Source organism: Monodon monoceros, unplaced genomic scaffold, assembly GCF_005190385.1.
Source record: "Monodon monoceros isolate NGI ecotype Baffin Bay Population unplaced genomic scaffold, NGI_Narwhal_1 Super_Scaffold_21, whole genome shotgun sequence".
Taxonomy (NCBI): domain Eukaryota; kingdom Metazoa; phylum Chordata; class Mammalia; order Artiodactyla; family Monodontidae; genus Monodon; species Monodon monoceros.
In genome coordinates this window covers 41,876,826-41,904,565 of record NW_021703778.1, presented here as the reverse complement: position 1 = coordinate 41,904,565, position 27,740 = coordinate 41,876,826, and the positions used below count along the sequence as shown (strand labels likewise).

At 42.4% G+C, this 27,740-nt stretch overlaps 1 protein-coding gene across 4 annotated transcripts in view; it reads right to left on the bottom strand.

Annotated features, from left to right (window-relative positions):
* Nucleotides 1-27,740, bottom strand: part of SV2B (synaptic vesicle glycoprotein 2B) — a 203,239-nt gene that overhangs the window by 43,520 nt on the left and 131,979 nt on the right. For 3 of the 4 annotated variants that reach the window (XM_029238183.1, XM_029238180.1, XM_029238181.1), the window contains exons 2-3: nt 11,953-12,133; nt 11,454-11,605 (exon numbers count right to left, since the gene is read on the bottom strand). The exons of the other annotated variant lie outside the window; for it this stretch is intronic. In XM_029238183.1, coding sequence (XP_029094016.1) covers nt 11,454-11,605; nt 11,953-12,113 — 313 coding nt within the window. In that variant the 5' untranslated portion in view covers nt 12,114-12,133. The remainder of the gene's footprint in view (nt 1-11,453; nt 11,606-11,952; nt 12,134-27,740) is intronic. 4 annotated transcript variants of the gene reach the window in all.

Genomic DNA, 27,740 nt, shown 5'->3' with positions numbered 1-27,740 from the left:
CTCCTAACCAATATCTGTTGTTTCTGCAGATATTTCGTACTCTATTTGCACAATGGAATGACTGGCCAGAGGGAATCCCAGGTGAAAAAAACATGGGGCTGTGGCCGCTTTTACACAATGGCCACAGAACATAATACACATAAGACATCCAACATTCTCAATCACAATCAAATCTCTTTTTTGCACAGCCTGTCCTGTTCTCCTTCCATCTCACAGGAGTTTTTTCTTTTATAAATTTATTTATTTATTTTTGGCTGCTTTGGGTCTTCGTTGCTGCGCACGGGCTTTCTCTAGTTGCGGTGAGAGGCGGCTGCTCTTTGTTGCGGTGCATGGGTTTCTCATTGCGGTGGCTTCTCTTGTTGCGGAGAAGGGGCTCTAGGCGCATGGGCTTCAGTAGTTGCGGCGTGTGGGCTCAGTAGTTGTGATGCACGGGTTTAGCTGTTCCGAGGCATGTGGGATCTTCCTGGACCAGGTCTCGAACCCGTGTCCCCTGCATTGGCAGGCGGATTCTTAACCACTGCTCCACCAGGGAAGTCCCTGTTTGTTCATCTTAATTTTAATTAAGAAGTCTTGAGACTTCTTGTCACTCTTGAGAGTGACAACAGAGAGAAGAAGGCAAAACCATAGTAAGATTTCCACATCCTCAGCTCATGTCCAAAAACCACTGTGGCATAATCAGAAATAAAGCTGACCAAAGCTACATAGCAGTCAAACTCAGGTGGGTAACAAGAGAAGAAGGGCAGAAGCAGGTATGTTTAGAAAGTATTCTGCCTCAGAGATATTTTTTTTTCTTAATGAAAATATATGCAAATTATCCAAAATCCATTATTCCCTCATGCCTCTCTGGTTTTTATGGTGATTTTAGTAATCTGCACTTATCACATTCATTAGGCACACCTTTGGGGCCTTAAATCAATTAAAAAACAGTGAACTGCTTCCCAATATATAAGACTGCTATTAATTTGGAGACAGGGATTGTTCTGGTCACTGATCTTTCAGCTTGCCCTGCTTTTCTCCATCAGGATTTCTCAAACAGCTGGTGCTGCTGACTACGGTGGGAATTAACCTTCCATAATATATCCATTTTGGGGGGGCTATGCCCATGAGTTCCCAGAAAAACATTCTGAGGTTTGTAACTTTCTTTCTCAATGACTCAGTCACCCAAATTCCTGGTGCCAAGACCTCCCATCACTTCATTCCCGCAAAACCAGTTAAATGGTTTGCACAAGCTACGTACAAACATCAAGTCTCCTTTCCGGATCACCCTTGCATTTGTCCCTGCTGAGTGGAGGGGGTTTTAGAGGATTAATGTCTTAGGTCTGTTGGGAAATATCATCAAATGTCTCTGTTCACTGTGGACAGGACATCTGGTCCTGGTAAAATGAGGTTTAAAATAAATAATCACTCCTGTTGCACTGTGATTCTAGTCCGCCATATTTCTAGGATGGGTTGCCCTCAAATTAATGCCTGTTTCAATTAAGCCTAATCATCCAAGAGGCTGGTATTTTTAAATGGAATATAAAAGCCATAGATTTCTTATAGGCATACAAATAGGAAAATATCCTATCCATTTGGAGTAAGATACTTAACCACAAGCCCTGCTATCAGCCAGGAGCTATGTGGCCCCTCTGCCATGGGCATCCCACTTAGTCTTGGTCAATGTGTCCCCAGCCTGAATTCTTTTATTGCTTTTTTAGAAACCAGACACCCAGACATTGTGTGTTTGTGTGCGCAAAGTGAAGTGAAAAAATGATGCAGTTTGTAGTGACTATTGTGGGTTGCTCCCCTCACAACACCCTTCCCATCCTTCCCCTCCACTGGGTTGCAGACTTGTGGTTTGGGTGGGACTGACCCCATCCCCAGTGCCAGGGATGGAGAAGAAAGTATATGAAACGCCCAGGACCTGGCATCCTCTGGGGTTTAGTGATTGGCTGAGGTGAGCACATGACTTAAGTTGATCCAATCAGAGGGAAGCCAAGGACCTTTGCTCATTGGTTGGTTGTGAGGGCAGTTCCCTTGTGGAACAAGCAGTCTGAAAATAGGGCTAGAATTGCTAATGCAGCTTGGAGGGAAACCAGCCCAAATACTAGAATCGTCTCCAAAATTTTCTCACCATTATTTGCCTCCCAAGAACTGCTGGATCTTAGGGCTGGCACAGATCGGATCTCTACAGTCTATTCTCTTTGCTTCCTTCTCTCCATTTTACAGATAAAGGAACCAAGGCTGGACAAGCTAGGTGACCTGTCCCAAATTACATAGAACCACTATTTTGACTCAGCTTTTATCCAGAGTCTATTTGTTTCCCCCCACCTCAACAAAATTGTCTAACTCAACTTATATGTAGAAGTAGTTTCTTAGTGTTAACACGTTTGGATCAATTAACAGGGGAAATGATATTATAGCAAGAATTGTGGGGACAAAAGCAACTCCTTGGACTCATATAACCAACGGCCTGGATAATTAATGTATGCATTTTGGGGAAGGGTAGAATGCAGAGCCTGATATCAGGAGTAATACAATTTTGTATCTAAAATTATGTAGAATTACCTATGGTAACAAAATTATCTGGAAAACCCGTCAACTCTTTATTTCATTATTTTTGTTCGTATTTCTTCTCTGTTTCTGATACAAAAATCCAGTGGGATATGGCAAAGGTAACATGATGGTCCCAAACCCATTTCCTCTACCTTGTGGGCACACAGCTAGGTCACATTTCCTAGTGTCCTTTGCTGTAGTGTGTGGTCATATTACAGATTTGGGGCCAATGGGATGTGAGCAAAGAAGATGTGATCCAATTCCTAGCCTGCCCTTCAAAAGCACCCACATACAACTGTCCATGCTCTTTCACTGAACCAACATGTAGGTTACCTGTTGAAGAGGGTAGATCACATGCTGGAGGGAACCTGAGCCCTGGGATTACTGATAGAGCAGAGCTGCCTGCAGATCAGAAACACCAGCCGGGCTTTGCAGGAGGGGAAAACTTCTTTGGTATTAAACCACTAAGATTTCAGGGTTTATCAGGTTCTCAGGGTAATACACCCAGCATCCCCTTAACTAATAAAATAGGGATTGTCTACACCAAAGCTTCTTCTTAAAAAGATAATACAGAAGCCTCCATTAACCCAGAACACACATCAGAGAGGGTCAGATTTAAAACAAGCATACCAGGAGAAAAAGGAACCCTGCTACACTCTTGGTGGGGATGTAAATTGGTGAAGTCACTATGGAGAACATTATAGAGGTTCCTTAAAGAACTAAAAATAGAGTTGCTATATGATCCAGCAATCCCACCTGTGGGCATATATCTGGACAAAACTCTAATTCAAAAAGATGCATGCACCCCTATGTTCATAGCAGCACTATTTACAACAGCCAAGACATGGAAGCAACCTAAACGTCCATGGACAGATGAATGGATGAAGAAGATGTGGTACATATATAAGATGGAATATTACTCAGCGATTGAAAAGAATGAAATACTGCCATTTGCAGCAACATGGATGGACCCAGAGATTGTCATACTAAGTGAAGTAAGACAGACAAAGACAATTATCATATGATATCACTTATATGTGGAATCTAAAAAATGATACAAATGAACTTCCAAAACAGAAATAAACCCAAAGACATAGAAAAAACTTATGGTTACCAAAGGGGAAAGAGGGGGGAGGGATAAATTAGAAGTCTGGGATTAACATATACACACTACTGAATATAAAATAACCAATAAGGACCTACTGTATAGCACAGGAACTATATTCAATATTGGGTTGGCCAAAAAGTTCGTTTGGGGTTTTCTGTAAAATGTTATGGAAAAACCTAAATGAACTTTTTGGCCACCCAATATTTTGTAATAACCTATAAGGGAAAAGAATCTGAAAAGAAGAATTGAGCTGCACAGTGGAAGATGGCAGTGTGGGAAGACACGGAGTTCACATCTTCCCACAACTAGGGCGCCTGCCAGACGCTGGTGGGGGACCTCAATGCCTAAGGAGACGGGAGGAACCCCTGAGTGACTGGGTAGGATGTGGGGGGAGTGAGGGGGAAGGAGAAGTGGAGGCCAGACAGGACCTGTGCCCCTGAGGGGTGGCTGGGAGGGGGTAGGGGTTCACATGCCTGGAGGGACCCTTGGGGGCTTGGAGGATCGGGGTGAGCATGCCTAGCATTTCCCCTGCCCAATCGGTCCCTGGGAATCCTGAAGGGCTCCCAAACTGGTTACTCCACCCTCCAAGGCCCCCTCCAGGCCGCACTGGTCCTAGGGGCATAGGAGGGAAGTGCGGGGGGTGGTGCAAAAGAGGAGAGGCAGGCGGAGGGGGAACCCTCCAGGACTGGAGGATCAGGGGAGGCATGGCAGCTGTTTCCCTCAAGCCCTGGGATGCCTGCTGGGCTCCCAGGTCTGGTCCTCCATTCTCTGAGGCCCCCTCTGGCTGTTGGGGTCCTAGGGACATAGGAGGGAAGGAGTGGGGGAAGAAGAAGAGAGGCCAATGGGGTGGGGCCCTCAAGGATCAGAGGATGGGGAGAATGCACCTAGCGTTTCCCCCACCCACTCGGGCCCAGTGAGCCTGCTGGGGTCCTGGACCTGGTCCTCAGACCTCCAAGGCCAGAGGCACTCCTGGGCCCCTCCTGCTGCGTTGAGCCTAAGCCCCACCCCCCACCCCCCAGGGCCTTTTCCAGTCCTAAGCATAGGCCACGCCCACCACCTAAACCCTGCCCCTGCCTAAGCCCCACCGCCCCCACAGCCAAGGCCTTTTCTGGCTTTTTTTTTTCCTCCTCTTTTTTACTATTTAGGGTCTGTTTTACCTTCCAGTTGTTGCTTCATCTATATATATATATTTTTTCTTTCTAACATATGTTAGTTTTCTAATCTTATTTTATTTTTTACTCTTTGTTATTGTTCTCATTTTTTTTCTTTCTTCTTTTTCCTTCTTTCTTTTTTTTTTCTTTTTATTTTGCCTCCCCACATGGCTTGCAGGATCTTGGTTCACAAGCTGGGGGTTGGGCCAGAGCTCCTGTGGTGGGAGCTCTGAGTCTGAACCACTGGACTAACAGAGAACCTCAGATCCCAGGGAATATTCATTGGAGTGAGGTCTCCAGGAGGTCCTCATCTTGGTACCAAAACCCAGCTCTACCCAACAGCCTACAAACTCCAGTGCTGGAAGCCTCAGGTGAAACAACCAGAAAGACAGGAACACAATCCCACCCATCAAAAAAAAAAAAAAAAAAAAAAATTAAACGACAAAAAAAATATGTCACAGATAAAGGAGCAAGTCTTGTAGGATAAAAACTTACAAGAGTAAATAAATGAAGAAGAAATAGGAAACCTACCTGAAAAAAGGATTCAGAGTAGTGATAGTAAACATGATCCAAAATCTCATAAATAGAATGGAGGCACAGATTGAGAAAATATAAGAAATGTTTAACAAAGATCTAGAAGAACTAAAGAACAAACAAACAGAGATGAACAACACAATACTGAAATAAAAAATACACTAGAAGGGCTTCCCTGGTGGCGCAGTGGTTGGGAGTCTGCCTGCCGATGCGGGGGACGCGGGTTCGTGCCCCGGTCTGGGAGGGTCCCACGTGCTGCGGAGCGGCTGGGCCCGTGAACCATGGCCGCTGGGCCTGCGTGTCCGGAGCCTGTGCTCCACAGCGGGAGGGGCCACAGCGGTGAGAGGCCCATGTAATGCAAAAAATTAAAATAAAATAATACACTAGAAGGACTCAATAACAGCATAACTGAGGCAGAATAACGAATAAGTGAGCTGGAAGACAGAATGGTGGAATTCACTGCACAAAACAGAATAAAGAAAAAAATGAAAAGAAGTGAAGACAGCTTAAGAGACCTCTGGGACAACACTAAACGTACCAACATTTCAATTATAGGGCTCCCAGAAGAAGAATATAAAAAGAAAGGGTCTGAGAAAATATTTAAAGAGATTATAGTGGAAAACTTCCCTAACATGGGAAAGGAAATAGTCACCCAAGTCCAGGAAGTACAGAGAGTCCCATACAGGATAAATCCTAGGAGAAACACACCAAGACACATATTAATCAAACTAACAAAAATTAAATTCAAAGAAAAAATATTAAAAGCAGCAAGGAAAAAGCAAAAAATAACATACAAAGGAATCTCCATAGGATTATCAACTGATTTTTCAACAGAAACTCTGCAGGCCAGAAAGGAGTGGGAGGATATACTTAGTGATGAAAAAGAAAAACCTACAACCAAGATTACTCTACCCAGCAAGGATCTCATTCAGATTCGATAGGAAAATCAAAAGCTTTTCAGACAAGCAAAAGCTAAGAGAACTCAGCACCACCAAACCAGCTTTACAACAAATGCTAAAGGAATTTCTCTAAGTGGCAAACAGAAGAGAAGAAAAGGACCTGCAAAAACAAACACAAAACAATTAAGAAAATGGTAATAGGAACATACATATTGATAATAACCTTGAATGTAAATGGATTAAATGCTCCAAACAAAAGACACAGGCTGGCTGACTGGATACAAAAACAAGACCCATATATATGCTGTCTACAAGAGACCCAATTCAGACCTAGGGACACATACAGACTAAAAGTGAGGGGATCGAAAAAGATATTCCATGCAAATGGAAATCAAAAGAAAGCTGGAGTAGCAATTCTCATATCAGATAAAATAGACTTTAAAATAAAGAATGTTACAAGAGACGAGGAAGGACACTACATAATGAACAAGGGATCAATCCAAGAAGAAGATATAACAATTATAAACATATATGCACCCAACATAGGAGCACCTCAATACATAAGGCAACTGCTAACAGCTCTAAAAGAGGAAATTGACAGTAACACAATAATAGTAGGCGACTTTAACACCTCACTTACACCAATGGATAGATCATCCAAACAGAAAATAAATAAGGAAACACAAGCTTTAAATGACACAATAGACCAGATAGATTTAATTGATATTTATAGGACATTCCACCCATAAGTGGCAGAATACACTTTCTTCTCAAGTGCACATGGAACATGTTCCAGGATAGATCACATCTTGGGTCACAAATCAAGCCTCAGAAAATTTAAGAAAATTGAAATCATATCAAACATTTTTTCTGACCACAACGCTATGAGATTGGAAATCAATTACAGGAAAAATACTGTAAAAAACACAAATACATGGAGACTAAACAGTGCACTACTAAATAACCAAGAGATCACTGAAAAAATCAAAGAAGAAATTTAAAAATACATAGTAACAAGTGACAATGAAAACATTATGACCCAAAACCTATGGGATGCTGCAAAAGCAGTTCAAAGAGGGAAGTTTATAGCAATTCAATCTCACCTCAAGAAACAAGAAAAACTCAAATAAATTATCTAACCTTACACCTAAAGCAACAAGAGAAAGATGAACAAAGAAAACCCAAAGTCAGTAGAAGGAAAGAAATCATAAAGATCAGAGCAGAAATGAATGAAATAGAAATGAAGAAAACAATAGCAAAGATCAATAAAACTAAAAGTTTGTTCTTTGAGAAGATAAACAAAATTGATAAACCTTTAGTCAGACTCAACAAGAAAAAAAGGGAGAGGGTGCAAATCAGTAAAATTAGAAATGAAAAAGGAGAAATCACAACTGACACCACAGAAATACAAGGGATTATAAGAGACTACTACAAACAACTATATGCCAATAAAACAGACAACCACAAAGAAATGGACAAATTCTTGGAAAGGTAAAATTTCCCAAAACTGAACCAGGAAGAATTAGAAATATAAACAGACCTATCACAAGTAATGAAATTGAAACTGTAATTTAAAATCTTCCAACAAACAAAAGTCCAGGACCAGATGGCTTCACAGGTGAATTCTATCAAACATTTAGAGAAGAGCTAACACCTACCCTTCTCAAACTCTTCCAAAAAACTGCAGAGGGAGAAACACTCCCTAATTCATTCTATGAAGCCACCATCACCCTGATACCAAAACCAGACAAAAATATCACAGACCAATATCACTGATGAACATAGATGCAAAAATCTGAACAAAATACTAGCAAACAGAATCCAACAACACATTAAAAGGATCATACACCATGATCAAGTGGGATTTATCCCAGGAATGCAAGAATTCTTCAACATATACTAATCAATCAATGTGATACACCATATTGACAAATTAAGGAATAAAAACCATATGATCATCTCAATAGATGCAGTAAAAGCTTTTGACAAAATCCAACACCAATTTATGATAAAAACTCTCCAGGAAATGGGCATAGACAGAACCTACCTCAACATAATAAAGGCCATATATGACAAACCCACAGCACACATCATACTCAATGGTGAAAAATTGAAAGCATTTCCACTAAGATTAAGGACAAGACAAGGATGTCCACTCTCGCCACTCTTATTCAACATAGTTTTGGGAGGCCTAGCCATGGTAATCAGAGAAGAATAAGAAATAAAAAGAATACAAATTGGAAAAGAATAAGTAAAACTGTCACTGTTTGCAGATGACATGATACTATACACAGAAATTCCTAAAGATGCTACTAGAAAACTACCAGAGCTAATCAGTGAATTTGGTAAGGTTGCAGGATACAAAATTAAGGCACAGAAATCTCTCGCATTCCTATACACTAACAATGAAAAATCAGAGAAATTAAGGAAACAATCCCATTTACCATGGCAACAAAAAGAATAAAATAACTAGGAATAAACCTACCTAAGAAGGAAAAAGACTTATACTCAGAAAACTATAAAACACTGATGAAAGAAATCAAAGATAACATAAACAAATGGAGAAATATACCATGTTCGTGGATTGGAAGAATCAATATTGTGAAAATGACTAAACTACCCAAAGCAATCTACAGATTCAGTGCAATCCCTATCAAACTACCAATGGCATCCTTCACAGAATTAGAACAAAAAACTTTACAATTTGTATGGAAACACAAAAGGCCCCAAATAGACAAAGCAATCCTGAGAAAGAAAAATGGAGGTGGAGGAATCAGGCTCCCCAACTTCAAACTATACTACAAAGCTACAGTAATCAAGACAGTATGATACTGGCACAAAAGCAGAAATATAGATCAATGGTACAGGATAGAAAGCCCAGAGATAAACCCACTCACCTGTGGTCACCTAATCTATGACAAAGGAGGCAAGAACATACAATGGAGAAAAGGCAACCTCTTCAATAAGTGGTGCTGGGAAAACTGGACAGCTACATGTAAAAGGACGAAATTAGAACACTCCCTAACACCATACAGAAAAAAAAACTCAAAATGGATTAAAGACCTAAATGTAAGGCCAGACACTATAAAACTCTTAGAGGAAAACATAGGAAAAACACTCTTTGACATAAACCACAGCAAGATCTTTTTTAACCCACCTCCTAGAGTGATGAAAATAAAAACAAAAATAAACAAATGGACCTAATTAAAATTAAAAGCTTTTGCACAGCAAAGGAAACCGTAAACAAGAGGAAAAGATAACCCTAGAATGCGAGAAAATATTTGCAAATGAAGCAATGGACAAATGTATAATCTCCAAAATATACAAACAGCTCATGCAGCTCAATATCAAAAAAACAAACAACCCAATTAAAAAATGGGCAGAAGACCTAAATAGACATTTCACCAAAGAAAACATACAGATGGCCAAGAGGCACATGAACAGATGCTCAACATCACTAATTATTAGAGAAATGCAATTCAAAACTACAATGAAGTATCACCTCACTCTGGTCAAAATGGCCATCATCAAAAAATCTACAAACAGTAAACGCTGGAGCGGGTATGGAGAAAAGGGAACCCTCTTGCACTGTTGGTAGGAATATAAGTTGATAGAGCCACTATGGAGAACAGTATGGGGGTTCCTTAAAAAACTAAAAATAGAACTACCATATGACCCAGCAATCCCACTACTGGGCATATATCCTGAGAAAACCATAATTCAAAAAGACACATGTACCCCAATGTTCACTGCAGCACCATTTACAATAGCCAGGACATGGAAACAACCTAAATGTCCAACGACAGATGAATGGTTAAAGAAGATGTGGTGCATATATACAATGAAATATTACTCAGCTATAAAAATGGAAAGTGACTGGATCATTTGTAGAGATGTGGATGGACCCAGAGTCTGTCATACAGAGTGAAATAAGCCAGAAAGAGAAAAACAAATATCATATATTAATGCATATATGTGGAATCTAGAAAAATGTTAGAGATGAAATTATTTGTAGGGTAGGGATTGAGACGTAGATGTAGAGAACAGACATGTGGACACAGAGGGGGAAGAGGAGGGTGGGACAAATTGGGAGATTAGGTTTGACATAAATACACTACCATGTGTAAAATAGATAGCTAGTGGGAACCTGCTGTATAGCACAGGGAGCTCAGCTCGGTGCTCTGTGACAACCTAGATGGGTGGGTTAGGAAGGGTGGGAGGGAGGTCCAAGAGGGAGGGGATATAGATATACATATAGCTGATTCACTTCATTGTACAGCAGAAACTAACACAACATTGTAAAGCAATTTTACTCCAATAAATAAATAAATAAGAATAACTGTATCTCTTTGCTGTACATCTGAAACTAACACAACATTGTAAGTCAACTATACTTCAATAAATACACACACACCAAGGAAGGGAATGGGTAGAGAATTGTTGGTCAGTTTCAGGGGCAGTTTCTGTTCCTCCCTATGGCCTGCAGGATTCTGGATGATGGCAAAGCCTACACCCATAATCAGTGGTTCACCAAACATAATTTTGAAGGGTAATGATGATATTACCCAGGATACTCAAAAGGCATAATCAAATTCAAAACTGCTGCCTTCTCCCTACTTTACTCTTAATAAAATCCAATAGTGAAAGTTAATGTTGCCAAGTCCCTGCCCAGAAAATCCAGTTTTTGCAATTATCCAAGATAATAAAATTGTCTCAGCTGAAACCAAGACCTTGTCTGTAAGGGCTGCTCCATGTTTGCAGCTGAAAGAGTGACGGCAGGCACTAAAATGGAAGGTATATGAGAGCACCACACTGAGAGGGAGGGGGCATCATGATCCAAGGTCAGGCCAAGGCCAAGTCATCAATTTGGCCAAGTCACCAACTTCTTGGCTTCTGTTACAACATCTATAAAATGGGGTTACTGAGCCTAACTTGCTGTGAGGGGGAGGGGTGGAGGAGATGAAGGTTGAAGTCCTTTCAAAGAAAAGGAAGGAAAGGAGAGAAGGAGGGAGGAAGTGAGGGAGGGTAGACTGTATTATTTCCAGGAAGACATGTGTACTGAAATTAGCCATGTGTCTCCAGTGTTAGAATTTTTTTAGAAAGATCAAGGTCATACACAGGAACTGCGAGTGAGTGTGGGAATAAGGCTGAGGACAGGGAATGTTGTTCGGATGCAGGTGTCATAGTAACAAGGGCCCCTGGGTTCTTTTAAGCCAGTGCACTCACCATAGTGTGGAATGATGCTCCAGGCCATGGCAGATGCATAGATGCCTCCAGTCATCCAGAAGATGCCTAACCAACTGAGATGCTCTCCTCGTTTCTCCCGGGACAAGAATTCAGAAAAATAGGCAAAAACAATGGGCAGAGAACCCCCAATACTGCAGAGAGAAAATGCCAGAAAGTAAGAACCAAGTCAGACACTAAAAATGGTCATAGCAGGAACCCAATTGCCTTGTCCCACCCTTAGGCTCAGTGGTGAAATAACCCAGTGAATTCGAAAGACCGGCCAAGGCAGTGTCAGATTATTTTGACCTTATGACTGACTTTACAACCTAACCCCTTTCTAAGGTTCAACTTTAACACAGTATCTTGGAAGTCAAACAAAAACTCAGTTCAAAGTTTTCTGGAGGTACCACTCAGAGTCAGGGTATCAGGATGGATGATGGACCACTGGTCTTGGGGTTGGTGTGGGGGAAGGTCCAGCTGAACCTCTGTAATTACGCACCCTATGCCTGAGATGAGTCTGCAGAAGAGGAAGGCTCCATATCCCTGTACGAAGGAAGAGAGGGAGGCGAAGGAGGCGTTGACGGCCAGGGACATGCTGAGAACTCGCTTCCTTCCCAGCTTATCAGCCAGGCCCCCCAGGATGAAGGCTCCCCCCATCATTCCTAGGTAGACTATCAGCCCTGTGAGGAGGAGAAAGAGAGAGGAGAGGGTGGAGAGAGAATACAAGCGATTAGAGACCATGCAACATTTTAGAAAATCTGATGCCCATTTTAATGCATACTAGAAATTCTGTGTTACAGACATAAAAGGTGGAATGTGACAGATGTTGGTGGCCAATTAGAAATGTGGGACAAATGTGACTTCTTAGGAATGGTATTCAAAAAATAATAGTCTCACCAGGTTTACATATTAAAATAGATCAACCATAGCTGAGTTTGATGTATCTTTTTTCAGATGCATAATCTTCAGATGAGGGAAATTCTGTCATTTTATTTTTAAGCAAAAAAATATTGGTGGGCTTCCCTGGTGGCGCAGTGGTTGAGAATCTGCCTGCCAATGCAGGGGACACAGGTTCAAGCCCTGGTCTGGGAAGATCCCACATGCCGCGGAGGAACTGGGCCCGTGAGCCACAACTACTGAGCCTGCGCGTCTGGAGCTTGTGCTCCGCAACAGGAGAGGCCACGACAGTGAGAGGCCCGCGCACCGCGATGAACAGTGGCCCCTGCTCGCCACAACTAGAGAAAGCCCTCGCACAGAAACGAAGACCCAACACAGCCAAAAATAAATAAATAAATAAAAATTAAAAAAAAAAAAAAAGTGTTGGTGCTACAAAAGTCCTTGTGGGGTTATGGTTAGAGAAATTTTCCAGGGAAAATTGTGGCCAAGCAGGTATGGGGTGCTCCCATACCTGCAGGTATGGGGTGCAATGGGAAGGAAAAACATGGTGCAAGTGAAAACAGCAATTCCCAACAAGACAGCTTATTTTATTAAACACCCAAGAAGGACCTTTTCCAAGCCACAGCCAACGTTCAGATTTCTCAGGGGAATGTGGAAGAGAGTCGCAATGAGCTATCCTTTCTTCAACACATGTAACTACTATGTGCCTTGTAATAGAATCAGTTAATTTATGATATCATTTAAATACAGTGTTGTACACACATTTATGGAATTCCAATGAAGCCAGCAAGCATCCTCATAGAGGTGGCAAATCCCCAGAAGCACATGGATAATTCTTTCCTACTAAATATTGAGTACTTACTAATTATCAACGACTGTGCTAGTACATCATTTACTAAACCCAAGAAGCAAATTTTGGAGAATGTCTTTCATGCAGTGGAAATACTGAATATGAATTAGGTAAGTGTTCTTTTGCTCAGCCTTGACTGTAAATCAAACGAAGAACATCATTTGTCTTTCACAGAAAGGAAGCTTCTCCTGACCTGCGGATGCTTTATTTATGCAGATGTGTGCTGGGAAGGGCCCACGTAAAGCAAAGAGCTTCATTAGCTGGTTAATCAACTGGCAGGTAGGTCCCCAAAAGGAGCAATTCAACTATGCTCTGCTTTATCTTCCCAGTGGCAGATTTCCTTCTTTTATTATTTTTATTCCATGAGATGAAAAGAAATGATAACTTTGGTGCTGTCAATGGTTTTCACTAACTAGGATTCCCTTCCCTCGTGTGAATTGTAACTTTTCACCTCTACATCGCTCAAAGTCATGAAACATGTTATTTCATTTTTCTTTTCCGTATATGTCACTTCATGAAATATGCCTGAGTCTATAAGCATTCATTAAATGCCTCTTATTAGGTAAGTGCTATTTTTGTTAATGGGGATACAGCAGGGTACAAACACATGAAAATCCCTGCCTTCATGGCACTTACATTCTAGTTGGGGAAAAGAGATTATAAATGAGTAAAAGATACAGTAAGCGGGATGCTGATAAGTGTTATAGAGAAAAGTAACACAGAGGCAGGGAAAAGGAGAGTCAGGGTGGGAGGTGACAGTTCTAAATAAGATGGTTCAGGAAGCCCTCAGGGAAATGGGACATTTTGGCAAAGATCTGCAGGGAGTCAAACATGGGGATGTCTAGGGGAAATTGCTGGACCTGTGCTCCTGGACCCAAGGTTTCTCTCCATTACAATTTTACCAGTTTCTCAGCCCATAGCTCAGAAAATGCAGTGAGCAATTTCCCACTGTATTAGGTCACTGACACTTGTGTTTGAGAAAATGAGTCAAGACTTGCAAACCCAATTCAGGCCTGGGTCATGCTGTACTGTAATAATGTCTGGGTTAGTCTTCCTGTTAGACTGTGAGTTTATCTGCCTGATCCAGCCCTGACTGGCCAAGGACTTTCAGCATCTGGTTCCCAGCAGACTTAATCTTGCCCGGTTCTTAGCCATCGGGTGTTAAGTGGGATTGCCTTACTCACTGATGAGGGTGTCTTAAAACCATCTTCTGTTGCCATGACCTATCTCCAGCAAGAATGAATTCGGTCAGGTGCTTGGGTGAGCCTCAGGCTGTAGCTTCCCTATTATTCTCACCAAGTGGTACTAGTTTGCAAGACTGGCTTTGTGTTTGGTCCCCATGCTAGTTTCCTACCAGCATCTGATGCCCCAACCAATTGGAAAAGTCCCAAACCCTGTGTGTGTCCACCCAGGCTTTCCCCAGGAAAGAACTGGGTTCTACTTCCTCAAACTTAGACAACCCACCTAACACCTTGACCACGGCCAAGAGCCCCACATCTGAGATGCCCTGCCCTTCCTCCCCACTCCCAGTTAGACCCCTGGGAGCTCATCACCAGTCCAGTTCACACTGGAGTTTCACACAATTCCTTATACTTGGTAATTCAGACTTCTAGACCAGAGCAGAGAGGGAACTTTTTTCCCCAGTTAGGTCTGTTAGGCTTCCAGCATTTTTTGGCCTCAGTTTAGTGCAACTCCCTGCCAAGAATTTCCAACATCCCATTCAGCCAACAGAAAACTTGTGTTTCTCTCATGATACTTGGTCAGTAAACATTTGGAATAAAAAAAAAAAAACATATTGAAAGGGAAGAAGGAAGAAGGGGAAAAAGGGAGGGAGGAGGGAAGTCCCACTCAAATTGCAGCTCCATGAGCAAAATAGATGCTATGGTTGCTTTAGGCCACTGAGTTATACAGCAATAAATAATGGGACAGTAAATGCTGAACAAACTTAAGGAGCCTAATATATCATATAATAGCAGCAAAACGGCAAACACGGGGTGAGCACTAGCCACTAGACAGGCTCTGTGATAAGCATTTCACAGGCATTGTTGATCCCCTTTCATGTTTACAACAATCCAGTGAGGGAGATACTGTTATTATCCTTATTTTATACAGGAGGAAACTGATCCACAGAGAGATAAAGTAGCTCCCCAGTGTCAACAACTGATGGAAATATCAAGATTTGGGACCAGTACTTCTGACCTCAGAGTCCCTGCTTCAACTACTATATTTCACTGCTCTTTATGGATAAGCATTGGTCAGACTTTGTAGCTCTGCATCCGTTCATTCTTTCTTCATTGGTTTGTCCCCAGGATGGCTTGCTCAGTGGGGCATGGTTCTTTCCATTCAAGGAGATAAACCACAAAATCTGTGATTATCTCCTGGTGAGAAACAGTGCTCCAATAAAGGTATATGTCAGGTATTTTAAAATCACAGAGGAGGAGCACAGCCTGGATACACCTCACGCAACATGGGAAGGCTTCCAAGAGAAAGACATTGAGCTGTTGTTGAAGGACACATAGAAGTCAGTCAGGTCTCCATCTTGGTGACGGGGGTGTATCGCAGGCAGCAGCAGACAGCACGTGCAAAGACAGGGAGGCTGAAAGAACAACTGATGTGTTTGGGCAACTACCTGCAAGTAGTTCAGTGTGAGTAGAACACAGTACTCGTGGGACACCTGGTGAGGGATTGGGGCTGGAGGTTAGGACAGAGGCCAGATCATATATGGCTCAGAGGGTGTGTGTGCATGTATGTATGTGTGTGTGTGAGAGAGAGAGAGAGAGAGGGAGCACATGCATGCACATGTATTAGTGCGTGCACATGTGGTGTTTGCATGCCTATATGTGGGCCTACAAATTGGGGGAAGAGAAGATAAGAATCAGAGGAATGGTCAGGACATTTGCTAAGAACCAATCTGCACACCCCATACCCTGGTCCCACCCCAGAGAAAAACACTAGCGTCCAATAAATGTTCTATTTTTTTTCTTACTTCAATAAAGCTATCTTCAGCACTTCTCGAATTTCACTATGTACAAAAATCATGGAGGTATCTTTTTAAAATCAGATTCTGATTTTCCAGTTTGGTAGGTCTGAGTTGGGGCCTGAGAGTCCGCATTTCTAACAAGACTTGTGCTGCTGGTCCACAGACCATACTCTGAGTGGCAAGAGGCTAGAGCACACCCAGCTTCAGGACAAGACAGGGAGGGGAAGTGGTAAGAATCCTGACTTTGGAACCCAAAGATCTCATTCACTGGTTGTGTAATTTGGGAGAAAATCCTCTCACCCTGTAAGGGCCTGACCTTCACATCTGTAAACGGATCATTGAGATAGCTAATCTCCAAGCTGCCTTCCCATTTGTTTGTTTCTAAAAAGTATAAATCATGAAGGATGAAATTCTGTGGAATTTCTCAGGAAGAAGATTGTCAGACTAAAAAAACAAACCCAGACACAGATGCTTGATTAACTTTTGTGATAGTCACACAAGACATGTTTATGGATCAGATGCGGCCCTAAGTGGCTTCTGGGCCACCAGTCTGCAATCCCAGCAGTGAACTTTGTGCCAGTTATTGAGCTGTTATCTCTCAGCTCCAAAGCCATCCTTCTAGCCCCTAGTTTGTCCACAAACTAATACAAGTACTTTGCAGGCTGCTCCCTGCTAGGCCCTGCCAGTAGGGGGCACTAGAGGGAGGCTTCAAGGAGGGGACCTCTGCTTTTCGCTCCTGTCGTTTCACCTGTGCAACACTTTTCTCTCTGGCCGCAGCAATTCCCTTCCACAGCAGCAGCAGCTGAATCCGAAAAGCAGAGCCAGACACATCCCGCCTCCCCTCCCCTCCCCTTCCAGAGCAGCACCAGCCAGCCTGGGCCCTCTCTCCAGAGATCTGAGCTAGCTCCATAGGGCCCCCTTTCCCTGAGCTTCTAAGTTATCATAATTCTAACTTATTCCCCCAGGTCCTACGGGTGGCAGCTGCTCCTTGCCTTCACTACCTCAGTATACTTTTTACAAACATTTCACTTACCCAGTTAATAATTTTTTACATTAAATTCTCTCTGTTTCAATAATTGCCATGATTTCTGTCTCCTGACTACACCCTGACTGATCCAGACACATAAGCAAATGGATGAATCTTAGAGATTAGACATTGAGTTCAATCCCTTAGCTGTACTGGATGAGGAGACTGAATACCAGAGAAGGTCAGGGACTCTCTTGGAAGCTCTCTGCTGGCCCGGGATCTGCTGGCACTACACTCTGGTCTCCTAGCTCCAGGCCGGGTGCTTTTGCTACCAAACCTCACTGTCCAAGTCAAAGGAAGACCTAGAAAGAACAAGAAGGGCTTCTCAAAATGCTGTCGTAGAGGGATCAGAATATGCGGCCTCCAAATGTGCCACTTTGATATAAGGATTATTTTGAGCTGAAGACAGAGCAGACCCAAAACTCTCCCTCACATTTGCCTAAAAGCAGGCTTAGACTCTAAATCACCAGAGACTCTTATCAACATAGTGCTGCACAAAGAGGAATCTACATAACAAAACTCACTAAAGCAACTCTATATTAGTTTGCCCCACAGACTGATTTACCTTCCCACAGTTTGCCACTCTAGGAAGCCTAAAACCCTGTTTGTTTGTCTTGTCACTTCTCTACAAATGTATTGTTCTTTGTGAAGATGCTATCTAAGCCCAGATTCTAACCATCCTTAGAGTTACTCACAAGTATATGCACTGTGCATGGCAATAAATTCTGTTTTTCTCTTGTTAATCTGTCTTTTGTCAGTTTAATTCGAAGGGTCCCCAGCCACCAAACCTAGGAGGATAGAGGGAAAAAGTTTTTCCTCCCCTGTACTGTTTTGGGACGCCATGAAAAGGAAGAATGGAAGAAAGATGAGCCTATCCAAGGAAAATTACTTTAGCATGAAGCTGATAAGGGACTAGTTAGAAAGCTAGGAAGTCTACCCTCCTTCAATGCTATTCAACAAGCTCAGTGGCATCTTGAGGCAATGTCCCCCCTAATAACACCAAGGTTTTTGAGGTAATTAAAAACCATGATTTAGAGTCTAAGCCTGCTTTTAGGCAAATGTGGGGTAGGGCAGAGAGCTTTTTTTTTTTCAACTCTGCTCTTTCTCAACTGTCTTCAGCTCAAAATAATCCTTATATCAAAGTGGCACATTTGGAGGCCACATATTCTGACCCCCTACGACAGCATTTTGAAAAGCTCTTCTTGTTCTATCTAGTTCCTCTTTTGCCTTGGACAGTGAAGTTTGGTAGCAAAAGCACTCTGCTACTTGCAGAGCAGGGGCATGGAGGTGAAAGGAGGGGGATGTGGTGGGGTGAGAAGGGCTTTCAACTGGTGGTAACACCACAAATAAAATGGAAAAGAGGGAGGAACCCATACTGATAGGTGCCCATAAAAGGAAGAGCCCAGTCTTGAGACACAAGACTTGAGCTGGTCATGGTCACAGTCCTGGCTCCATGGGTTACCAGCAGCATGACCATGGGCTCCCCACTCAGCTTCTCTGATCATTGCTCCTTCTTTGTAAAATTCAGATACTAGTGATCATCTTGCAGAGCTGTTAGGATTATGTAGGACATTGGGTTGAAAGTACGTAGCAGGATGCCTGGCTCGAAAGTAAATACATAACTGATCAAAGTTGCTACTGTTGTTATGAGCAATGCAGCTTAGAATGAAATGGGCTGGTACCTGAGAAAGCCACAGGATTGGAAAAATGACAATAAGTTGGTGGTATTTTAAAATCAAATCAACCATATATAAGAATTTGAGAAAAGAGGATCAAGACAAGCCTAAGAAACTTATTTATAGGAGTTTTTTTGAAAAACTTATTTATTTATTCCCTTTAAATGTACCTCCCTCTATCCTTACCTGAAAAGGAAGCCAACTTCCAACAAAAAGCTTTTTTGGACTAAAGTTTTTTCAAGTTTCTTCTAACAAGACTTTGGTGGCAGTGGGGGGGGGGGGACTTTTTTCCCCTAACTCTTCTGTTTCTTAAGTTCCCAGATTAAATGTCATCTCCTGAGAGAGGCACCCCTGATGTCCCAAACTAGGACTCAACAAACTTTTTCTTTAAAGGGCCAGAGAATAAATATTTTACTTGCAAATGATTTACTCTGCAGAAGTCTTGTGGTCTCTGTGACATATTCTTCTTCCTTTTTTCTTTATAATCCTTTAAAAATGTAAAACAAAAATACGGTAAGTCTCCTCCATACAAACAAGTTCCATTCCAAAAGCGTGTTTGTAAGTCCAATTTGTTCATAAGTCCAACAAAGTTAGCCTAGGTACCCAACTAACACAATCAGCTATATAGTACTGTACTGTAATAGGTTTATAGTAATACTTTTCACACAAATAATTCATAAAAAACAAACACAAAAAATAAAGAAAACATTTTTAATCTTACAGTGCAGTACCTTGAAAAGTACAGTGGTACAGTATAACAGCTGGCATCCAGGGGCTGGCATCGAGTGAACAGGCAAGAAGAGTTACTGACTGGAGGAGGGGGAGGAGGTGGGAGATGGTAGAGCTGAAGGATCGTCAGCAACAGGAGATGGAGGGCAAGCTGCAACTTCACACACGTTCGAGAACTTGATCGTTCGTATGTAGGGGACTTACTGTAGGCCACAGACCTGTAGTCCATAGTTTTCTGACTCCTGTCCTGTTCCATATGAAATTCTGTCATCTCTGCTGGTCTTTCAGCACCATACTACCATTCCTTCATATAACATATGTCTATTTGTTATTATGTATTTATTGGCTCAACGTTTGTCAGATGCCTTTGACTGCCATGTCCCAGAGGAGGGGGAGGAGGAGACCTGTCAGTTCTGTCCGAGTGGAGTTCCCACTGTGTCTCTAGCACCCAGCGCAGAGAATGACACCTTGTAAGCACTCCATTAATATTTTTTCAAGAAATAAACAAAATAATATTAAAATAATTCACACCCACTGTAGAAAACTCTGAAAAATACATTAAAAATGTATAAAAGGTAAAGTCAAAACTATCATACCACCACTCAAAGACAGCTGTTATTAGCGTACTTTATTCTTTGTATTTGTATTTGTACACATACAATTACATGGTGGAGACCATTCTGTCTTGGAAGTTCCATAACCTATTTTTTCCACTTGATAAGTAACTCAGCAAAGAACATCTTTGTGCATATGTCCTTGTCTGCGTTGCTAGTTATTTGCTCAGAATTGATTCCTAGAAATGAAATCATGAGGTCAAAGGGTTTCTTGAGACCCAGCGCTGAATTTCCTTCCAGAGAGCTGGTATGTAACACAAACCTCTTGCCATCTCTAGAGATGCTCTTCACACAGACAGAATACACCCGCAGCACCAGGGGCAGCACGTTGAGGAGATAAACAATCAGAATGTGCTGGCTTATATGTGATGGGAAAGAAGAGGCTCCTGAAGGATAATCTTCTTTATCTAGCAATTAACCAAGGACAAAGAAAGCATTTCTCACATTTTTTTCACTTGAATACATAGAAATTAAATGCATTAATATCCTAGGAAACTTCTGAGCTCCCTTTTTCTGCAGCCACTCCAGTATTTATTTGACTGCATGCATGTGCCTTGCAAGAATAAAAATCAGCATCTCCAGATGGAACCATTTCTATTCCACTTCTTTATTATTCATCCAAATATACTTTCTTGAAGGGTAATGTTCTCTTGGACTAGGGTCTGGGAGTCACAGATCTATAAAGTTTACTGCTTTATCACGTGGTAAACGTGATAAAGGTTGAACACATAAGTGAACCCCTGGGAGAAGTCTCACTTTGGTACTAAGTCATGGAAGAACATCAGGGTATCTATCTGCATACCCCTATGAAATCAGATGCCTTGGGTAGTTTGGCCAAGTGCTTTGTTTATATAACATCTGGATGCTTGGAAACTTCTGGGATAAGTAAATACTTCCTTTTGGGTCTAAAGCATTTAGCACAGAAAAGGTTTGGTTTTAACAGTATGTCTAGTGGAAACCAACCTGGCAGTCACTGTATTGGACTCTTCTAGTACTTTATGTGTCCGATAAACTCAAGTGAATGAATCTTTGGAAGTAGGTTAACTTTCCCAGTCTACTGAAAGTTGGAGCTCTCCAAAAGGTCACATAAGATATTTGGAAACAAGTGTGGAGAAGAGAAAGGAAGGGACAAAGGAATTAGCATCTTTTAAGACCCTACCATGTGTTAGATACTATGCTAGGTGATATATAGAATAATTTTAATTTGTCATTCCAACCCTGTGAGGGAAGTATTAATGTTTTCATTTAATAGATGAGGTTAGGAGCTTTCCTCTCTGACCACAATTATTGAAATATCTGAGTAAACTGTTCTAATATCTGATAGAAGAAATCCACGTTTACAGTTGGGTGATTCATCAATGCCCCAAATTATGGAGTAGCTCATGAGAAAAGGTGCACTAATACTATTCAAGGACACAGGGTTGGAGGTATTTGTCACTCTGCCTGAGGATGCAATACATTCACTCATGCTTGGTCCTTCAGCTCGAGAGAAGCCACAATGTTATGGAAGAGCAGAATCATCCCTCCTGGAAGGTCTAGGTTCAGCATGTGGCCAATAGATCCAGAGGTAGGGGTCTGCAATACATTCACTCATGCTTGGTCCTTCAGCTCGAGAGAAGCCACAATGTTATGGAAGAGCAGAATCATCCCTCCTGGAAGGTCTAGGTTCAGCATGTGGCCAATAGATCCAGAGGTAGGGGTCTGCAGATGGATTGGGGAATCAGAGACAGAGCCACTTGCTTCAGCAACAGAGTGTAAGGATAGGGTCTTAAACCAGGAAGAGGTTCTTTCTCCAGCAATACTTAAAGGAAATTAAAGACCCTGTAAGGCAGCCCAGAGACTTTATCAACCCAGGTGACGCATAACCAAGCTCAAGCCACAAGGCAATATTCTGAGCCAAGCAGTGAGCCTGGAAGTATACCCAGACACCAGATCTCTAGCCATGTCTTTGGTGAGTAGAAGATAGGCCTACAGTCATCGTGGAAGCAACTGTAACAGAAAACTTTCAGGACACTAGTGAGGTTTCTGCCCTGGGCTAGCCCTGGGGCAAAGGGGTATCTGGCATGTCCCTTAATCTTCTCTCAGGATGTTGTGAGAACGCTGAAATTGCCTTGTCCACATACCACCACACTAGAGCCATCTTAGAAAAGCAGAGATTTCCTTTTGGTACCTCTCAGTGCAGGTAAGAAGAGGTGTCGCCTGGACTAAAACCAGTAGAGGTGTGACATCTCTGATAGCTCTCCTGGACACCGTGGGCATCTCAGATATGACCATTACCCAGTGAGCCTCGGCAATCCCTCAACCATTCCACTAAAGCCCAAGTTGAGGCTGCCATTGTGGTCACTTCTAGAGGATGGAATCATGTATCTGATGACATCTAGGACCAGTCCAGGAGAATCACGGTAGTGCTAATTAATTGCAGAGTATGGCTCAGAGTTAATAGCTGAGACAGGAGTAGTTGACATAAAATCAAGAATGGAAACCAAAATCTTTACAAGGAAATTTGCTCAGCCCCATTCTCTATGTATCAGCGAGTGTGGGAGAGGGGCATAGAGATTAAATAAGGCCAGCCCAGTCCTCCGCTTTCAAAAACACTCACAATATAACAGAAATAAATAGGTGGAAACAAGTGAAGTGGTAGAGCAGGGCAGGGGCCAGAGAAAGGCCACAGCAAGAACTCTGGCAAGCTGATGACTATAAAGAGGGTGGGGGCCAAGCTTTGCTATCTTAGAATAAGCAGATGGTTGGGGGTGGTAAAGGAATGGTTGGATGGGGACAGCAGGACTGAGCCTCACACAGGTATCAGAAGGTGATGAGGCTGGTTATTGGCAAACTCACGACCTTACAAAACTTGGATGCCTTTTGGTACAATGACTCTGAACAGGCTACCTTGTCTTCAAAGAACATTATCTTCTATATTAGCATAGAGTTGATTTAAAGCCAGACTGGAAAAGATCTGTCTTTCTCTCTGGGACACCTAGACATCTGGCCCTGACTCATGGCTAAGATAAGAGTAATGAGATTTGTGATGTGCTGTTTAAAGTCTGAAACTCCCCTGGTGATCCCTAGAGCCAATTTGTTTACTCATGGTTTTCAGTGTCATAACTGGTTAGTCAACCTGGCTCTACCATACAATCAGAGGAACAAGAAAATCCCTCTGGGAACTTCTGCGTTGAGGTCTCCTAAAGTGAAGATTTCTTGCACAGATCTTGGTGGTTTTATCTGGAGACAAGCCCATATGAGAATAAGAAGGACCTTGGGGAGTGTGCCTGAATGTCTTTTGAATGTCCAGTTCTTGCCTACAATCTCTTTCTCTTTCTCCCTTTAAATAAGAGCCTATGTGACTATACTCAGAGGAGTCTTGTGAGTCCTCTCAAATATCCAAACTGATGAAATCTTTTCACCTCTTAGCCCAAGGACTTCAAAATCAGATGCCTACAGGGGCCAAGCAGTAAATGCAAATGAGTGAAGTTGAGCAGGCATATTTAATGGGGAATGGTAGGAATGGGGGAATACGGGCCCATCTAAAGGGAGCAGCCATACTTAACTTCAGCCAGTTGTTGTGTTATCGAATATACACTCTATTCCTAGAGTTTCAAAAAGAGCCGGAAATCTGATTTCTAAATAAAATTCCTTGCTTTTTAAAACACTCTACTAACAAAACAATTATTTTCATCCATTGTTTGCAAACCCTATGTGACAGAGATCGGCACAGGTTTTAATATTAGTATGTTAGGAAAGTGGGTATTCACACTTTTGTTGAAATAAAATGTATCTCGTGGGTCAGATCTCAATTTTTTTATTCCTATGACAATTACTCTTAATTTTCTCTTTACCTTTGTATCAGGTATTGAGTACCCCCTGGATAGTGATGTTCTATGCTCTTTCCCATCTGTCTTCACATTGCTTGTTTCTCCATCTCGCATGCTCTTTGTTCAGATCTTTGCATGGCTGGCTCCTTCCAAAGCTTCCATGACCACCCATCCACACCATCCACAGTGGTGTCTCCCTCTGACAGGTGGAATCACAAAGCCCAGTTAGAAGGCCATTATATCCCAAGTGAGTGACACTGACAGCTTGGAGTGGAGTGATTGGTGGCAGTGGAAATAGTAAGAAGTGGCTGGATTCTGGTTGTATTTTAAAGGTTGAGTCAAGAGAATGGATGGTATATAAAGCAGAGATTGCATCAGCTCTCCAAAGAAGTGAGTGGCAATAGAGAGGAGCTTCCTTGGCTGAGTACTGAAATGTTCTAGTGTTTAAGGGTCAGGAAGATGAAGAGAAACCAGCAATGGAAAATGAGAAGGAGTGGCCAGTGGAACAGCAGGGAAACTGGAGGCAGGGGTAGCCTAGACATCCAATAAAGAAAGTGTTTCAAGGAGGCAGGAGGGCTGAACTCTTACAGTTGCTGCTGACAGGTCCGGAATGTGGAGGACTGAGATTGGACCACTCGACTGACCAAGTGGGGGTCACTAGTGATCTAGACAAGAACAGTTTTCTGAAGTGTTGGGGACTAAATTCTGCTCAAAATTGAGCAAAAATGGAAAGTGAGGACTTGGATTTAGTGAGTTTTACTGAAAACAGAAGAGATGTGTGTGAAGTCAGGATGAGAGAAACTGTATCATGTTTGTGTGCTGATGGGAATGACTTGAGATAGACATAAAAATAGATGAGGGAGAGGAAGGTGAGAATTATGAAAGTGGTACCCTGGGGAAGTGAGAGTGGATGAGAATCTAGCCTGAGAGTAGACAGATGAGCCTCGCAGCTCCTCCACAGCAACAGGAATAAGATGTAAGCCCAGGGGCAGTTAGGAACGTAAGTGTGGAGGTAGGCACTGTGGGAGTTCTTTTCTGGTTGCTTCTGTTTTCTCAGTGAAAGAGGAACTGAGTTCATTATGCTGAGGGTAAAGATGGGGAGGAGGCCCTGGGAACTGGAAAACAGAGGATGAGGCATGAAATTGTCATCAAGGAGACTGGGAAAGTGAATAATTCAGGGGAATGAAGGATGATGGCTGGCAGCACAAGGGCGCCCTTGAGGTTATTGACAATAAATTTAAAGTGAGACCAGTGGACGACATGGTGTGTATCTCACCAGCCGTGTTCAGCTACAGGGTACAGGGACAGGCTGATGAAGAGTGAGGTGTAACCAGAGCTGAGGGACACGACGAAAAAGAGAGGCACAAGGAAGTTGATGGCGGTTATGATTCTGGCTCACAGAATTTAAGTTCAGTGAAGAATGGGATGAGGACAAAAGCGTGGTGAGTGACAGACCAAAAGGCTGTAGGTCTCATGAGGTTGAACAATTGTGGAAGCTGGAGGACTGGATAGAGTGAGCTAGAAAGACAGAAGAAGGGGTACTTGACACTGGGATTGTGGAGGGGTTGGAGTAATCGATAACAATAAGACCTAGGGTAAGACCAGGACAGTGGGTGATTAGGAGGGGGGGATATCATTGCAGAAGACTTTAAGGAAAGAAACTAGGATATTGGAAAGTGCTTACTGAAATCACCAAGAATTATAATGGAAATAGTGACAGTAAACCTGGCACTAAATTCCTCAAGGAATGAGGGGGCATGACACAGGGGGCCAGTAGATGACTGCAACAAGGATGCATGCTAGGTGATACCCTCTGAGGGCAGGAGATGCAAATGAGGAATGTTTTAAGGAGGAGGAAGGGAGAATGGTCTGGAAATGTCAATTCCTCAAGGAATGAGGGGGCATGACACAGGGGGCCAGTAGATGACTGCAACAAGGATGCATGCTAGGTGATACCCTCTGAGGGCAGGAGATGCAAATGAGGAATGTTTTAAAGAGGAGGAAGGGAGAATGGTCTGGAAATGTCATGGGGGAGCCAGGAGGAGCAATGGTACAGGGGTGTGGAATATGAAAAAGGAAACAGCCACCCACTAAGACTGCAGGGCTAAGTAACGTCCTCAGAGGAGAATACATTTCAGTTGTAGCAAAAAGGCAAATGACATTAAGGGAAGAGGTGGGAGATGAGATAGGGAAAAAAAAAGGATGCACAGTGCCATAGGGGGATGAAAGTCTGGGTGATAATGAACATCTTGGGAGACATGGACCTCTCATGGTGACCAACACGTACAGTGACAAAGGGTGTAAACATGCTCCCGAAGGTCTCAAAACCAATTTTGGTAGCACGGTTGGTAGTATTAGGGGGAAAAGAAGTACTGAAGGACCTACCTAGAGCACCCTGAGTTCTGGATCACCCCCTGCTCTTGCCAATGGAAGAATGGAGTTTAGGAAGGTGTGGGGGGGTGGCAGAATCATCTCATTTATTGTCTGTTTCCCCCTAAAACGTTACCTCCATGAGGGAGGCACTTGTATGTCATTCATCAATGAGCCACTCAATAAATAATTGATTCCTTAAAGAGTTATTCAATAAGATAAAAAATATATATATACAAAGCAAGATCATATTTATTGGGTCCTTACTGGGCACTTTGATGAGCCCTTGATGTACACTATCTTATCACCCCTCACAATAGTTCTGTGAGGAAGGTACTAATAATATCTTAATCTTATAGATAATGAAACCAAAGTTCAGGGAGGCTAAGTGACTTGTCTAAGATGGTAGAGGTAGTTAGTGATAGAGCCAAAATATTAAGTCAGACTGTCCACCTTTAAAGTGTTTACACATATGGTAGACTCTGTTGGTCACATTCCCAACAGGACTTTTTCCCTCTTCTTCTTTGTTAAAGGAAGCGTGGTTTTGTTAGGTATTAAAATATGTTCAGAGAAATTCACACACACACACACACACACACACACACACACACACACCCCTAGGGGATGAAGCATAGTTAACTTAAGATGGTCCTCTGAATCCAACTCTTAATTGAGGGAGAGCAATAAGACATACAGGGATGTCTGTCAAAGGCTACTAGGCAATGTTTTTGTGCAATAAAAGAGAGAACATTGCAGAAGAGGCACTTTCTTGCCATCATCGCTCTCATTTCCTGCTTGGAAAGCCATCATGGGAGGATGTAGAGCATAGAGCTATGGTGGTCAGCTTACGACCATGATGGAAAGGCCAGAAGAATGTCCTTGCCTAATGTCCTGACATCAGTAAGCCATTGACCCAACCCTGGAACTACCTACTTTAAGAATTCTTGATAAGTAAAGAATAAACATCTTCATGATTCAAAGTCATTGTTACCGGCAGTTGAATACATCCTAGACACATATCGCCTCCTAAAAAAGAAAGCATACAGATGAAAGATCATCTGGTTGATTTACATAGTCATTCCTTAAGAACAAAAGGCAAGACAACTCTGTGTAGAGGAAAGACCTCTGTGCCAGTTGTCAGGGGCCCAGGTCCTGCTCTCAGAGCTTGCGACCTTGAAGAACTCGCTTCCTCCTTGGGGCTCAGTTTTCTCCAGTTAGAAATGAAAGGCATGTTAGGAGTTCTCCTTTATCCCTTTCACTTCTAATATTAGACGATTCTATAATGTTTTAAGTAATGGCTTATGCCTTATAATCTGTTGTTACATCTCCTTT